At 56.4% G+C, this 16,224-nt stretch overlaps 2 protein-coding genes across 2 annotated transcripts; one reads left to right on the forward strand and one right to left on the reverse strand.

Moving 5' to 3' along the window:
• Positions 1-2,016: 2,016 nt before the first annotated feature.
• On the forward strand, positions 2,017-6,220 carry APOBR (apolipoprotein B receptor). The gene is made up of 4 exons (XM_011982365.1): positions 2,017-2,100; positions 2,454-5,246; positions 5,331-5,599; positions 5,686-6,220. The coding sequence occupies exons 1-4, from the start codon at positions 2,044-2,046 to the stop codon at positions 5,753-5,755; spliced, it is 3,189 nt and encodes a 1,062-aa protein (XP_011837755.1). The 5' UTR covers positions 2,017-2,043; the 3' UTR covers positions 5,756-6,220.
• A 390-nt stretch (positions 6,221-6,610) lies between these two features.
• Positions 6,611-14,421, reverse strand: IL27 (interleukin 27). The gene is made up of 5 exons (XM_011982366.1): positions 14,374-14,421; positions 11,430-11,602; positions 11,247-11,345; positions 9,642-9,800; positions 6,611-7,169 (listed from the first exon to the last, which is right to left on the reverse strand). The coding sequence occupies exons 1-5, from the start codon at positions 14,402-14,404 to the stop codon at positions 6,900-6,902; spliced, it is 732 nt and encodes a 243-aa protein (XP_011837756.1). The 5' UTR covers positions 14,405-14,421; the 3' UTR covers positions 6,611-6,899.
• Positions 14,422-16,224: the final 1,803 nt, after the last annotated feature.

Consider the following 16,224-nt stretch of genomic DNA (forward strand, 5'->3'; position numbering starts at 1 on the left):
AACTATATATATGTATAATATATATACATATAAAACAAAAATTAGCCGGGCGTGGTGGCGCATGCCTGTAGTCACAGGTACTTTGGAGGCTGAGGTGGGAGGATCACTTGTGCCTAGGAGGTGAAGCTACAGTGAGCTATGATCATGCCACTTGCACTCCAGCCTGGGCGACAGAGTGAGATCGTCTCTCAAAAAAAGATCCTCTCTCAAAAAAAGAAAAAGTAAAAAAGAAAAGAAGAGACACATATATACGTGTGAAAAAAATTGGAAAATTGCTGACGATCATACAATGTTACACATAAAGGTGACTTTAGAGACCTGTATAGTGATAAGAAATAGAGCACCAGAGGGCCACTGGGTTGGCTCCAGGCTGCTGCAGGATTCCGGCCTCCATCAAAAGTGGTGCTTAGACCAGATTTTTTTTTTTTTTTTTTTTTTTTGACAGGGTTTTGCTCTGTTGCCCAGGCTGGAGTGCAGCAGCAGGATCTTGGTTTGCTGCAACATTGACCTCCCAGGCTCAGGCGATCCTCCCACCTCAGCCTCCTGAGTAGCTGGGACAGCAGGTGCGCACCACCATGCCCAGCTGATTTTTGTATTTTTTGTAGAGACGGGATTTTGCCACGTTGCCCAGGCTGGCCTCAAACTCCTGAGCTCAAGCAATCCATCCGCCTTGGCTTCCCAAAGTGCTGGGACTACAGGCGTGAGCCACCGCACCTGGCCAGACTAAATGTTTTTAAGGCCTAAGATTCCGATGCTGTGATTTCATCCAATTGCCCTAATTGGAATAGGAAAGTGGGGCTGGAGAGGGGAGAAGGAGGGTATGGGGAAGAGAAGTAGAGCAAAGTCACTTTATGTAGTTCCAAATAAGGAATCATATTCTTACCTTCCTCTAGGTGGAAAGTGGCATCCTGCATTCTCTTCTTGTCCTCGGCCTCATCTCTGCTATGGGCTGTGCCAGCTCTATCCGCTCTTTCTCACCACCAGGCCTTCAGAATGCTGTTTGAAATGTGCCCTCTGGTCTAGGCGTGGTGGCTCACATCCATCATCCCAACACTTTGGGAGGCCAAGGTGGGCAGATCACCTGAGGTCAGGAGTTCAAGACCAGCCTGGCCAAATGGCAAAACCCTGTCTGTACTAAAGATACAAAAATTAGCCGGGCATGGGAGGCTGAGGCAGGAGAATCACTTGAACCAGGGAGGCAGAGGTTGCGGTGAGCCAAGATCTCGACACTACACTCCAGCCTGGGCGACAGAGTGAGACTGTCTCAAAAAAAAAAAAAAAAAAAAAAAAAAAAAGAATGTGCCCCCTCTAGCGTGCCTCCCAGGTCACTCAACTGCTGGAAAATGGAATCCTACTACCGTGCAGGGCTCTAGAAATTCAGCAGCGTTTCATACATGGCATCTGCCATCAAGGAAGTCACAGGAAGGTGGGAGGAAGACACAGATAGCCACAATATAAAGTTTAGCCAAGTTCTCTTTTGCAAGGCTAATCATAGATGAGGGGATGCACCCTAGAGCCACCAATCCGGCCCCTTCCGCCCCTGGCGGAAGCATTAATGACACTGAAATGTGTCAGAGCTCCCACCAGCCCCCTCTTCACTGCTACTCTTTCTTCCCAGGCAAAACAGGAACCACAAACCCCAGCTTCCTCTTGCAGAGTGGCTGTGGCTTGTAGGGGAGACGGAAATGGCTGAGGTGCGCATACAAGACCTGAGTCATTTGAGCTGCTATTGCTGCATGTCTCCTCCCTCTCCCCCTCCCCAGTTCTAAGGTCTCCTGCTCCCACTTTGACTTTTCTGGCCTCTCCCTTACCCTTTATTTCCAAATGTGCACCTGAGTCCCCTGTGTGATGTACACCCATTTCCCGGGCTGCAGTGGGGGCTGCTGTGGGCATCAGGGGCCGTGGGCAGGGCCTGGGGTGGGGACACATCAGGGAGACACAGGGGAAGAGGAAGTGCCTTCGGTCCTCGGGAAGATTGGCTTGTCTTGGTGGGTGGGGACGGTCATTATCAGCTTTCTGGACACACAGACACAGACAGACAGGATGGACTTCCTCCGGCTACACCTCCCTGGGCTGCACCAGGCCTTGAGGGGGGCACTGGTGAGAGGGGCAGACAGCTGCCAGAGACTTGCACCCCATTCCCTGGGGCCTCACTTCCGGGCACCTCCCCTGGGGCCTCACCTTTCCCCTCCTCCTTCTGATGTCCTCAGACTGGAGATTGCTTTCTCAGGATCAGGCAGACTCCTGGCCTAATCTTTTCTGAATTTTAGGCCCCACCTCCACCCATGAGTCCTCATACCCCTAATCGATGCCCTTTCTGGCTCCTTCTGCAAATCCTCTTCTCCTCTCAGATCTCAGTACCCTGTTCCTTAACCTGGGCTCCTCCAGCCAGGACCCCCAGGGAAAGGACTGGGACTCCCCTTAATGCCTCTCCCCTCCCTCTTTTTTCCTAGGATTCCCTCGGCACCTTTGTCTCCTACCTCTTGGGAGATGCAGTCCCCACTGTAGAGCGGGAGGCACAGGCGGCTGAGGAACTGGGGGCGGTGGCCGTGGGAAGGACAGGGAAGATTGTAGAGGAGGAAGCCCAGGAGGCCCTGGAGGGCCTTAGAGGCAGCCAAAACGAGGGGGCTGGAGGGCTGAGAGGGCCTGGAGAGGACAGAAGACGTGAAGCGGGGAGCTCAGCTGTGGAACAGACCTGGAGCTGGGGAGATGGCAGCTCCCATGGGTCCCAAGCAGAGAGGCAGGACAGTGGGGCTGGTGAGACAGCCAAGGCTGCCAGGTGCCAGGAGCCAAGTGCCCCCTTGGAGGCCAGAAAGAAATCCAAGGCAGGGTCTGGGGCTTGCCAAGAGAGGAGCGGCCAAGCCCAGGAGAGGCAGGAGCCCGATGAGCAGGAAGTGAACAGAGAGGAGAGGCTGAGAATCTGGGAACAGGAGGAGGAGGAGGAAGAGGTCAGGGCAAGAGAGCCAGGGATGGCCAGAGGGGCGGAGTCAGAGTGGACCTGGCACAGGGAGCCAGAGGGGAAGGCTGGTGCTGGCGGGCCAAAGGCGGCGGGGGACAACCGGGAGACGGAGCAGGGGGTCAGGAAGGCAGATGCAGGGGAAACTGAGGAGCCTGGGGCCGAAGGGGCTGGGAAAGGAGAAGAGGTGGTGGTGGTGGAGAAGGCCTGTGAAAGCACTAGGGCATGGGGGACGTGGGGCCCAGGGGCAGAGCCTGAGGACTGGGGAATCTTAGGCAGAGAGGAGGCCAGAACAACCCCAGGCATTGAAGAGGCGAGGACAATTTTAGATGGGGAGGAAGCCAGGACAATCTCAGGTGAGGAGGAGGCCGAGACAGCCTCAGGCGGGGAGGAGGCTGGGACAGCCCCGGCCAGGGAGGAGGAGGCCGGGACAGCCTCAGGCGGGGAGGAGGCCTGGACAACCTCAGGCAAAGAGGAGGCTGACCTCCCGGGAGTCAGACAGACAGAATATGGAGCAGTCCCAGGAGAAAGGCTCCTAGAGGCTACTGGAAAAGTCTGGGTCCTAGAGGAGGAGGGGGATGAGGAGAGAGAGGCTGAGGTGAGCCCTTTCCCCAAACAGGCCCAGGTCCTGGGCACTGAGAGAACAGAAGAGGCTGCTGAGAGCCAGACAGCAGGGAGGGAGGCTGTGGGAGGCCAGGAGGCAGGGGAGAGCTTTGAGGGTCAGGCGGACCTGTGTGGGAAGGAGGCTGAGATGAGATGGGACTTGGAGATCAGGGCCGACTGGGCCAGGCTGGAGGAGCTGGTACAGGCAGAGGAGGCCCAGGAGGAGAGAGGGAGTGGCAGGGATCTAGCGGCTGAGCTCCGCTCAGATGGGGAGGCTGAAGGCGCTGCTGACTTGGAGGTAACTCCAGAGGCCAGGCCCGAGGAGGAGCTCACAGGGGAGGAGAGCGAGGCGGCCCAGACTAGCTACGGCCCACTGGGGGTGAAATGGGGTGGCCTCACACACAGGGTCACCAAAGGCCAGGGACCTGAGCTGATAGGAGGTGCCCAGACCCCAAGTAAGCAACCCGAGGAAAGAGAGGCAGGTGAGGTGGAGCTCCAGGAAGTTCTGGCCCGGAGCAAAGAGGAGCAGGAGAGGAGCCTAGAGGCAGGTCCCAGGCACGCGGAGTCTGTAAAGCCCGAGGCCTCCGAGGCCTTCCCAGGAGCCTGGGAAAACCGCACGAGAAGGGACATGGAGAGAGGAAATACCCAGGAGGATGCGGCTGATGGCGAGCAGTGGGAGGAGGAGGTTGCGGGAGGCCAGACCCTGGTGGCTGAGGCCGAAGGAGACCAAGAGTCTGAACTATCAGAAGTCCCAGAGGCAGGCGGGGAGGGGCTGACAACCCAGGACACGGGATGTGGAATTGAGAAGGGAGAGGCATCTGTCTCAGAGAACCAGGATCTGGATGGAAGCACAGGAGCAGACGCAGGGCCTGGCCTGTCACTGGGAGAGGCCTATGCCAGAGAAACCAAGGATGGGGAGGCGGAGGCTGACAGAACACCCAGGAGAGGCTGGAGGCTGCAGGCGGTGGCTGTGGACCTCCAGGACCGTGAGGACGCACAGACTGGCACTGTGGCTGCTGAGGTTATGGGGGGTGAGGTGGACCCAGACGTCAGCGCTGCTGGTGCTGGTGAAGCTTTGGAAGGGGCGCTTGGGCAAGGCTGGGACTTGAAAGAAAGGGAAGAGACAGCAGCAGGAGAGCATGCAGGTGGGCAGGAATTTGGCCTGGAGGGCTCAGCAGAGGAAGAGGTGGCAGGCAGAGGTGGCCAAGCAGAGGCTTTTGAGGCCAGGGAGGGAGGACCTGGGGGAGGACGGGTAGAGGCAGAGGAATCTGCAGGTGCAGAGGACAGCTGTGGGCTGGATCACGTGGGCTCCCAGACAGCGAGGGCAGACGGGATGGGAGCCACGGTGGAGGCTGCAGGGCTTCTAGAAGAGTGGATGCTGTTGGAAGAAAAGGCTGTGGGATGGCAGGAGAGAGAACAGAGGGAAGACAGTGAGGGGCGGCGTGGGGACCACCACCCTGAGGGAGAGGCACCAAGGCTCCTTGATGCAGAGGGTCTCATGGTGACCGGGGGCTGGAGGGCAGAGGCCAAGGAGACTGAGCCAGAAAGCCTGGAAGACGTCAGGGGCCAGGAGGAGTGGCCAACACACCAGGCCCCTGCAGAAGCTGCGCCAGGGTCAGTCGGGGAAGCCGAGACGGCTGAGGCCACAGGCAGTGCCAGAGGAGGTGCTGCCAGCAGCTGGAGTGAGGTGAGGGCTCTTAGTGGGGTCTGGGGGGGAATGAGTGGAATCCCGAAGCCGGTCCCATGGTCCTCTGTGCTCCCTTTCCTACAGGCCCCGCTCCCTGGGTCCCTCCTAGACGTCTCTGTCCCAAGGAGCCGCGTGCAGCTCTCGAGAAGCTCCTCACAACGTCGCTCCCGGCCCTCTTTTCGTCGGACTCCAGCCCTGGAGCAGCAGGAGGAGCCCCCAGCCCCCAATCCTCCTGAGGAGGAACTGTCGGCCCCTGAGCAGAGACCCCTCCAGCCGGAGGAACCCCCAGAGCCAAGCCCTCTGAGGCATGATGGGACCCCGGTGCCAGCCAGGAGAAGGCCCCTGGGACATGGGTAGGCACAGGGCAACTCGGCTGGGGTGGGGAAGAGACCGTGGGCACCTGTGAACCCGTTCTCATGGGCCTGACTTCTGCCTTCAGGTTTGACCTCATGCACCCCGGCATGATGCAGGAGCTGCAAGCCCGTCTGGGCCGGCCTAAGCCCCAGTGACTGAAACCCGGCGCTCTGGGAGCCAGGCCCTGAGTGGGGGCCACTCAGGGCTTCGACGCCACTGAGCCCTGCTCCCTCTGCCACCGTGGACACATCCTCTCCACCCTCTGGGCCTCAGCGTCTTGATGTATCATTCATGCAGCAGGCAAAACCAGACGTCTGGGAAGACCTTGACTTAAGGAGTCTGATTCTCCAACACAGGCTGGTGGACCACCTACTCCACTGAGACCACGTCTCAGGGTGCCTGCCCTGGTTCCTCTCCAGACTGAGTCAGCTATCTGGACTGCATGGAGGCTGGGCACGGGGGCTCATGCCTGTCACTCCAGAGCTTTGGGAGGCCAAGGTGGGAGGAGCGCTTGAGACCAGGAGTTCGAGACCAGCCTGGGCAACATAGCAAGACCCCCATCTTTTAAAAGCAAAATAAAAAAAATAAAGACTGCAAGGAAGGCTGAGAGGGAACAGCGATCATTCTCCTTATAGACCTCCCTCTCTGACTTCCGCTTCCCAGCCCAACTCCCTGCACCAAGACCCTCAGAACTGAGCAGGCGTAACACAAACCTCTGGAGTCGCATCCAGGCCAAAGGAAGGTGGTTAGGGGGGCTTAAGGAGCACTGCTCAGAATCAAAGACGAGCTGCCTTGAGCTTCCAAAACGGTAGCTCGGCCTCAGGATGCCACTGGTTACTATGGCAATGGCCTGGCGGAGCAGGACATAGTAGGGGAAGATGGGCCAGGGACCCCAAAAATGTAGGAGCAGAGAGGGATTCAGGATGGCTAGAGGTTGCTGACCCCGTTCCAGGCTGCCCTGCCCTCTAGGCGTCAGCAACCCTTCCCAGAAGATAAGCGGAGGCCAGGGGTGGATGAGAGTGCTTTATTGGGCACCCAGCATGGGGGCTCGGCCCAAGGAGGACCAGCAGGCTCCGAGACAATAAATAAACCATCATCTCTCTAACAATAAATAAATATCCAAGAAATAAATAGCTGGCAAGGACCAGAGGGGCTTTCAGTTACTGGGTAGGGCCTGGGGCAGGGGGCTGGAAGAGCCCTCCCTTGTCCAACGCTGATGATGCGGAGGCTGCCCTGATGCCAAGACTCCAGTCCTAAAGTACTAAAGGGTGGAGGGCAGGGGGCTAAGAAGCCACCCAATCACGGCTGGGGGCCCAACGTTGGGAACCCCAAGGGCCAGACTGAGTGCCCGGCCTTGGACAGCAGCAGCAAGTCCCGCACGGCCCGAGATAAGACGAGCTCCAAGGAGTGCAGCAGGCGGTAGGTGGAGAGGAGTTGGGGCCAGGACACCTGCGCCGGCCCCTGTGAGGCATTGCCCAGTGCCCCTGGGAGCAGCCCCTTCCTCTCCTCCTCCTCCTCCTCCTCTTCCTCCTCCTCCTCCTCTGGGAGGTGGAATCCTGCAGCCAGCACCTGTGAGGAGAAGCCATGGGTTAGGGAGGGGCCAGGCCGAGAACCTGAGCGAATCCTCATTCCCTATTTGTGCCCAGCGGCTTCTAATGACATCAGTGACCACAAGGTCATGATTTCCCCGGACATTCCCTACTTGATCTTCCATGATGTCACCCGCTAACACGTCTCACCTCATCTTTCAGTTCGAGAAAATGGAAGTCAAGGAGCAAGAGGATGCTCACAGAGCTAGATCACCCCAAGGACTGCCCCGAGGGGTGGGTTCAGGAAGTTTCTGCTGTTAAGGTTGCTCTTTGGTTGGGTCGGCAACAGGCAGAGGGTGACATAGCTCAGATTCCCTGCTGCTTGCCCTTCTTTTCTCTCTCTCTCTCTCTCTCTCTCTCTCTGTCTTCCTTTCTTGGAGTCCTGCTCTGCCGCCCAGGCTGGAATGCAGTGAGGCGATCACGGCTCACTGCAACCTCTGTCTCCTCAGTTTAAGCAATTCTCTCCTACCTTAGCCTCCCGAGTCATTGGGATTACAGGTGCCCACCACCACGCCTGGCTAATTTTTGTATTTTTAGTAGAGATGGGGTTTTACCCTGTTGGCCAGGCTGGTCTTGAGCTCCTGACCTCAAATAATCCACCTGCCTTGGCCTCCCAAAGTGCTGGGATTCCAGGCGTGAGCCATCACGCCTGGCTCTGCTACTTGCATTTTCTATTCTCATTTCATTAAGTGTAAAATTCTGATTTCCCTTTGAAAGGTTCTGGAAGATCTGGGTGACATCAGAGAATCACAGGGAGAAGGGAAACAGGAGGCAGATGCTGTGCTGGGCGCTCAGGACAAACCCCGAGTGACCTCACAGCCCAATGGCCTCCTGTTAAAGATGGAGCCCCAGGAGAATGCCAAGATTGAGGGGCGGCACCAGGGCCTGGTGTGGCTGCACGCGCCCGCGCACACACACGAACACACTCACACACATACTCATTCTCACAACGCAGTCACACTCATTCCCATACAGTCACATTCACGCAAAACACATTCATGGCTGGGCACAGTGGCTCACGCCTGTAATCCCAGCACTTTGGGAGGCCGAGGCGGGCAGAGCTCGAGGTCAGGAGTTCGAGACCAGCCTGGCCAACATGGTGAAACTAAAAATAAAAAAAAATTAGCCAGGCGTGGTGGTGCATGCCTGTAATCTTAGCTAGTTAGGGGGCTGAGGCAGGATAACTGCTTGAACCAGGGAGGCAGAAGTTACAGTGAGCTGAGCATGCCACTGCACTCCAGCCTGGGCGACAGAGTGAGACTCAGTCTCAGAACAAAAAAAAATTCGTTCACATACCCACACAGTCACACTCACACTCATCCTCACACACTGACACACCTATATCCAAACTCTCACCCACACACCTCACTTTGACACAACACTCACGTTCACACACCCACCCACACACTCACACACTCTCACACTCACAGACCCACACACTCTCACACTCACAGACCCACACACTCACACACTCTCACACAGACTCACACACTCACACACTCTTACACTCACGGACCCACACACTCACACACACTCACGCTCACACTCATACAGACCCCCCCCACACTCACAGTCACACCCACACACTCTCACACAGACCCACACACTCACACACTCACAGTCACACACATACAGACCCACATACACACAGTCACACTCACACTCACACAGACCCACACACACACAGTCATGCTCACACTCACAGACCCACACACACACTCTCACACTCATGGACCCACACACTCACACACAGTCACACTCACACTCATACAGACCCACACACAGTCATGCCCACACACTGTCACACTCACAGACCCACACACAGTCACACACACACTAATGGACCCACGTACACAGTCACAGTCACATTCATACAGACCCCTCCACACACACACACCCATATACTCTCACAGTCACATACACTCACACAGACCTACACACTCACACACTCACACTCATGGACTCACACACAGTCACGCTCACATTCATACAGACCCCCCCCCACAGTCACACCCACACACTCTTACACTCACAGACCCACACACACACTCTCACTGTCACACACACACACTCACGGACCCACACACTCACAGTCACGCTCACACTCATACAGACCCACACACACAGTCACACCCACACGCTCTCACACTCACAGACCCACACACTCACACACTCTCACAGTCACACACTCACGGACCCACACACACAGCGTCATGCTCACACTCATACAGACCCACACACACTCACTGTCACACCCACACTCTCACAGTCACACACTCTCACACTCACAGACCCACACACTCACACTCTAATAGTCACACTCTCACACTGTTGGACCCACACAGTCACAGTTATGCTCACACTCTCACACTCACACACACTCAGAGCGTGGGATCACTGGATGAGCCAGCCAGTCTTCCTTCCCACGTGGTCTGGGGTGGCCGGGCTTTACCTGGAAGCGCAGGTGCCGCTGCAGATCGCGGAGGTCCAGCCTCATGGCCCACAGCTGCATCCTCTCCGTGTTGGTCCAGCGGCCCTGGGTCCCCAGCCCTCCCAGCAGGGCACGGAAGGGCTGAAGCGAGGTGGAGAGGAAGCGGAGACGCTCCAGGTCCTGAAGGGAAGGCAGATGGTCAGGAAAGGCCCACAGGCCAAGGATGGACATGTCACACCCACCCCCTCCCTATCCAGGTCTCCTTCCCATTCCACACTCCAGCCTCCAGTCTATCCCCATAGCTCTTCCCCACCTCAGCCCTGCTCCGTCCCCACCTCAGCCCAGCTCCGTCTCCATTCCTTCCATCTCCACTGTCTGGGACATTTGCCCCATCTCCTTTTCCAGCCTCCCTTTCACTCCCATGCCCATGATCTTCTCTAACCCACCCCTCTTAGTCCCTGAAGCACTCTCCTCCTGCAGCCCTGTTCCCTTCTCTCCTTCACCACCCCATCATACCTCCTGTCCACGCGTTTCCATCCCATCTTCAGCCTCATTCCCATTTCTAACCCCAACTCCGTCCTTCCTCCATGTGCCCAGACTCACTCTTTCAATTTTTCCATCCCATCTCCAACCTCATTCCCAACCCCCTCCATTCCCTTCCCCACCAGCAACTCCCATCCCTTCTCCATCCCCTGCTTAATGTTCACCCTCATCTCCAAACTTCTCATCTCTAGCTATCCGCATTCTCACCCCCAGTGCCACCTCCACCCACCCTCCATGCCGCTGTGATCTCTCTCCAGTCTCATGCCAGTCCCCTGCCTGCTGCATTCCATGCCCAGCTCCACTCTTACCTCTTCCTAACCCCACTTCCTTATTCCAGCTTCATCTTTATTGTTTGTTTGTTTGTTTGTTTTGAGATGGAGTCTTGCTCTGTTGCCCAGGCTGGAGGGCAGTGGCGCGATCTCATCTCACTGCAACCTCTGCCTCCTGGGTTCAAGCAATTCTCCTGCTTCAGCCTCCTGAGTAGCTGGGATTTCAGGCACACACCACCATACCTGGCTAATTTGCTATTTTTAGTAGAGACGGGGTTTCTCCATGTTGGTCAGGCTGGTCTTGAACTCCTGATCTCAGGTGATCCGCCCTCCTCGGCCTCCCAAAGTGCCGGGATTATAGGCATGAAGCGCCATGCCTGGCAGTTTATTTATTTTTCTGAGACAGGGTCTCCCTCTGTCCTCCATCCTGGAGTCCAGGATTATAACTCACTGCAGCCTCCAACTCCTGAGCCCAAGCAATCCTCCCATGTCAGCCTCCTGAGTAGCTGGGACCAAAGGTGTGTACCACCATGCCTGGCTAACTCTTAAATTCTTTTGTAGAGACAAAGTCTCGCTATGTTGCCCAGGCTAGTCTTGAACTCCTGGCCTCATGCAGTCCTTCCACCTTGGCCTCCCAAAGTGCTGGGTTTATAAGTGTAAGTCACCGTGCCTGTCATCTTTATGTCCAATGACATATTCAACATCATCCAGGTTCTATCCCCAATGCATCTCCAGCTCAATCTCCAGCCTCATCTTGCACCCTGGCCCCAGTCTATCACAAGCTTCCCGCCCCATTCCACCAGCCCTCACTCACAGAGAGGCGGCGCCAGGTCTGGAAGGTCAGGGAAACATCAGGGAACTGCTCTCCCAGGGGCAGGAGGTCCAGGTTCACTCCTGGCAGGTGAGATTCCGCCTGGGGGGCAAGGTCTGTTAGTGGGGGCCAGAAGGGATTGGGGGTCTGCCCGTCCCCAGCACCAGCTGCATTATGGGGACTTACAAAGCGGTGGGCCTGGCCCCGAACCTCGGAGAGCAGCTTCCTGGCGAGATGCAGGCTGACCGTGAACTCCCTCTGCAGCTTCTGCACGCTCAGCTGGGGCCTCCCTGGGGGCCTTGGGAATCCCCAGACACCAGCTTGAACCAGGAGCAAGGGAAGCAGCAACAGGCTGAGCCCTGGAGAGATGGGGAGAGGGTGGGCGAGACAGGGAGAGAGATTGAGAACTCGGGAGAAGGAACGGAACATGCCTTTTCTGAGCCTGTGTTAGCTGTGAGCATAGTGCAGCCACTTTCACCATCATCATTCCTCTGCCTCCTCAAAACCACAGTGGAGGTCAGGTGCGGTAACTCGTGCCTGTAATCCCAACAATTTGGGAGACTGAGGCGGGCGGATCACCTGAGGCCAGGAGTTCAAGACCAGCCTGGACAACATGGCAAAACCCTGTCTCTACTAAATATACAAAAATTAGTCAGGCATGGTGGTGCATGCCTGTAATCCCAGCTACTCAGGAGGTTGAGGCAGGAGAATCGCTTGAACCCGGGAAGCAGAGGCTACAGTGAGCTGATATAACACCACTGCACTCCAGCCTGGGTGACAGAGCCAGACTCTGTCTCAACAAAACAAAACAAAACAAAACCAAACCCCACGATGCAGCCAGCATGGTCCCCATATGGCATCTCTGTATGGAGTGCCCACTTTTGCAAAAAGACCAGAAGCCTGATCCTGTTTTTTTTTTTTTTTTCTTTTGAAACAGAGTTCTGTTCTATCACCCAGGCTGGAGTATAGTGATTTGATCGCAGCTCACCGTAGCCTTGAACTCCTAGGCTCAAGTGATCCTTTTGCCTCAGCTTCCCGAGCAACTGGGACCAAAGGGACACACCACTGTGCCTAACTGTTTCTATTGTTTTGTAGAGACAGGGTCTCACTACATTGCCCAGGCTGGTCTTGAACTCCTGGCCTCAAGAGATCCTCCCACCTCAGCCTCCCAAACTGCTGGGATCACAGGCATGAGTCACTGTGCCGGGACAGAGGCTGGATTTTTGACCCCCATAAACTCCCTTGGCCAAATGCCTTTTTCAGTGAGCAACCTGCACAACCACATGTGGCAGCCTCAGTGCTATTGTTCTCCCCATTTTGCAGATGAGGCTCAGTGAGGTTGACTTGCCCAAGGTCAAATAGCCAGAAGGTGGGAAACCAGGACTGGATTCCAGATTTTTCCAAATGCAGGGCCCATGGGTTTTCCCCAGAGAATGCAGAGGGAGGCAGCCACCTGCCCCAGGAGTGGGCACACCATGTTCTGTCAAGGATTCTTTGGGCTCAGTCAAGCGGCTCTGATGGCTTGAACTGGCCATGAGGTCCGCAGGGATGGGTTAGCAATGCCAGAGGCTGTATCCCAGGGAATCAAAAGGACAGGTTGGTCCAGTTTCCATCACGGCAGGTGGATCCTGGCAGGGTAACCTGCCTGGGGCGAATCCACAGTGTGGGAGCTTTTTTTTTTTTTTAAGACAGAGTCTCACTCTGTTACCCAGGCTGGAGTGCAGTGGCGCGATCTTTGCTCACTGCAACCTTCATCTCCTGGGTTAAAGCAATTCTCCTGCCTCAGCCTCCTGAGTAGCTGGAATTACAGCCATGCGCCACCACGCCGGGCTAATTTTTATTATCTTTAGTAGAGAGGGATTTTGCCATGTTGGCCAGGCTGGTCTCCAACTTCTGACCTCAGGTGATCCACCTGCCTTGGCCTCCCAAAGTGCTGGGATTACAGACATCAGCCACTGCGCCCAGCCCAGAATGGCTGAATTCCGAGTGTGCTTCCTGACCTGTGTTTTCCTGGAAAGAGGGACAGCGGATGGGCGCTCTAGGAAGAGGGCAGTATTCATCAATTTCCCCCTCAGGGAGAGGAAATCTAGCAAGCACAAGAGTTACACAATTCTCCTCGAAACACAAACCAAAACTGGCCCGAAGTCCATCCTACTCTCCCTACTCTCCCTACTCTCCCTGCCTCTTCCCTGTCCTCTCTCAATCTCTAATCCCTGAGCTCTGCTCTTCGAAATGTCCCGATAAAGGTGAAGGGGAGCTTTTAGGGACGTCTACTCCCTCATGGACTTCTAGATGTGGTGGGCATTGCCTAACCTAAGATCTCTGGCATTCAGACTCCCTGGCTTGGGGGCCACTCGGACCCTCTGACATCCTGGAGACTTAAGGCAGAGTGGGGTTCTTCCTAGCTCAATGTTGGGGACAGGGTGGTGCCCCCAGGCCCTGGAGGATCAAGCCCAACCATAAGTGAGCTGTGCCATCTCCGACCTGAGCTCTGGCGCCCCCAGACCTCCTCCTTACCCTCTGCAGCCGATCCTGGGTCATTGGCTCTGGCCTTTGAAGGTTCTGTCTCCATCCTCCAGCCTTTGGTCCCTACCTGCCCTATGTAGCATGTTACCTTCTCCTCTGCCTACTGCTCTGGTTCTAGCCCCTGAGTTCTGCAGCCACCAGCCACAGATTGGACCTCCTTCTAACATCAGACTAAAGACCTTTGACCCAGTGAGGCTGCTGACATCTTGGTCCCAGCGCCCCACTTGTGCCAGCACTTGTTCTGTTCTTCCTTCAGCCGGCCCCATTCTCAGTCTTAGCCAAGCTGTTTGGCTTCTGCTTATTCACTCCAAACTCTTCATTTATCTGTCTAGACCTGGTCCTTGTCAAATCGCTGGTCCAACCCTCCCCATTCCTGCTAGCCAAGGCTTCCTTCCCATCCTCTGCCCAGCCCTGGGTCAAAACACCACCCCACTGCCCCAGGCCCCCAGCCAGTCACTCCAGCCTCCCCTGCCATCCAGCAGCCAGCCAAACCCTCAGTCTTGGCCAAGTTGCTGCTCTCAGCTCTCGACCCCATGCACCAGCCAAGCTCATCCATCCTCTGCCCAAACTCAACCAAGCCCCCCATCCCTGGCTTCAAACTCACGCCAGCCAAGGTTGCCTGCCGTCTGGCCCATGGCGGGGCCCGGCCTCTTTGGTCAGCCATCTCCTGGGTAGGGGGGGTCTTATACTGGGGGCTGTGCCCGGTTTCACTTTCCGTCCTGCTTGTACTTTCAGCTTTGTGTTCACTCACTCTTCCCTCTCGCCACCCCTTGCTAAAATGGGGAAATGTAATTTCCCTTCCCGGAGGGGGTGGGAGGTATGATGGGGGGTGACGGGAAGCTGGGGTTTCAGGACACCCAAGCTCCAGACTCACTGCTAAGCTCCCACGGCCAGCTCTGCCCTCAGTGCCCCATGCTTGGGTGAGCCATCCAGCCCTATTCACTGGTTGATCCCAGAGTCCCAAATCCCCTCCTGATTCTCTGCTCTGCCACCACCATCCTAGGGTCTACTGTCCTTCCAAAGATGGATGGCCAGGTAAGGGGATTGCCCACCCGAGGGGACTCGGGGGTTTGAGTCATCTGACTCCCTTATGGTTTACCAGATGGCTGAGGAAGGTGGCACAAAGAGAGTCAGTGCTTAATGGGTGGCTGGGATGCACCCTTGCTTGGGGCCAGGAACAGGCTCAGTGTGATGGTGGGATTGGAGCTCAGTTTGTAACTAGGATCAGGGCTGGATAAAATTAGGTCCGAGGCCATATCTGGGACCAGGGTTAGGGCTTTTTCCAGGGTCAAGGGCTCTGTCTCCATCTTTAACCAGAGTCAGATATAGGATTTGAGTTCAGTCTATAATCAGAATCAGGGACTCAGTGTACAGCTGAACTCACGGCCTAGTCCCCGGCCAATATCCTGGCTGTGTCTGTGTTTAGGGTCACAGCTATCGGTGACCTGGGGCTTTGCTTGTGGCCTGTAGGGTTGGGTCTAGAGCTTGGTCTTTGGCCAAGGTGCTGACTGGGACTGGGACTCAGTAGGGGGTCCAGGCCTGGGCTGGGATGAGAGCTCAGTCAATGACCAGGATCGGGGCTCAGCTTGTGGCCAGGCTCAGGTTGAGTGAGGTCAGGATCAGCGCTCAGCCAGGCCCAAGAATAATCTTGGTGTTTCTGCTCTGTAGAAGCCATGGTCAGGGCTGGGCCGCATGGACCACAGATCTCCCTTCCAGCACAGCCCCACCCTCAGCCCCGCCCTGGATTTCCCATCTTCAGGGAGAGGATGGGGTTTCTTGGTCTTCCCCGAGAACAACTGCTGCCACTTTCTTTTTAGGACCTGTGGGGTTTCCCTGCCGGGTCCCTGGTGTGAGATAGAAACCAAGGGGGGCTTCCCCTTCCTGCTCTCTGCCTCCTTGGCCTGCCTGGGCACTGCCCACCAGGCCACGTGGGAACAAGTGCGCCAGGGAAATACCAACATCTGCTGAGGGAGCAGCCCCACAGGCCACTGGAGACGGACAGGGAACTGGGGCTGCAGTCCAGACAGGTTTCCCCTGCAGCACCCCCCAGTGGTGGCAGCTCACTCCCCGGCAGCCCATGCAGCTGGGGCTCCCCACAGCGGGTCCTAGAGGCATGCCACCTGCTCACCCCCTTGACCACATGGGACCTCCCTTTGGCTCTCTCCATGGTCCCTCCCAACCTCTACTGTCACCCAGAACTTCCTTACCTCTCAAATCTTGAACCCTGGCTGGGCGACTTGGCTCTCACCGGTAATCTCAGCACTTTGGGAAACTGAGGTGAGAGGATCCCTTGAGGCCAAGAGTTCCAGACCAGCCTAGCCAAAATAGCAAGACCCCATCTCTATTAAAAACAAAATAGGCTGGGCGCGGTGGCTCAAGCCTGTAATCCCAGCACTTTGGGAGGCCGAGACGGGCGGATCACGAGGTCAGGAGATCGAGACCATCCTGGCTAACA

The sequence above is a fragment of the Mandrillus leucophaeus genome, unplaced genomic scaffold (assembly GCF_000951045.1).
Source record: "Mandrillus leucophaeus isolate KB7577 unplaced genomic scaffold, Mleu.le_1.0 Scaffold24, whole genome shotgun sequence".
Taxonomy (NCBI): domain Eukaryota; kingdom Metazoa; phylum Chordata; class Mammalia; order Primates; family Cercopithecidae; genus Mandrillus; species Mandrillus leucophaeus.

Coding starts and splice junctions, on each gene's coding strand:
- APOBR (XM_011982365.1), top strand. CDS start 2,044: ATGGACTTCCTCCGGCTACACCTCCCTGGGCTGCACCAGGCCTTGAGG. Junction 5,247..5,330: donor CTGCCAGCAGCTGGAGTGAG/GTGAGGGCTCTT, acceptor CCTTTCCTACAG/GCCCCGCTCCCTGGGTCCCT. Junction 5,600..5,685: donor AGAAGGCCCCTGGGACATGG/GTAGGCACAGGG, acceptor TTCTGCCTTCAG/GTTTGACCTCATGCACCCCG.
- IL27 (XM_011982366.1), bottom strand. CDS start 14,404: ATGGGCCAGACGGCAGGCAACCTTGGCTGGC. Junction 11,346..11,429: donor GGGGCCAGGCCCACCGCTTT/GTAAGTCCCCAT, acceptor CTTGCCCCCCAG/GCGGAATCTCACCTGCCAGG. Junction 9,801..11,246: donor AGACCTGGCGCCGCCTCTCT/GTGAGTGAGGGC, acceptor CCTTCCCTTCAG/GACCTGGAGCGTCTCCGCTT.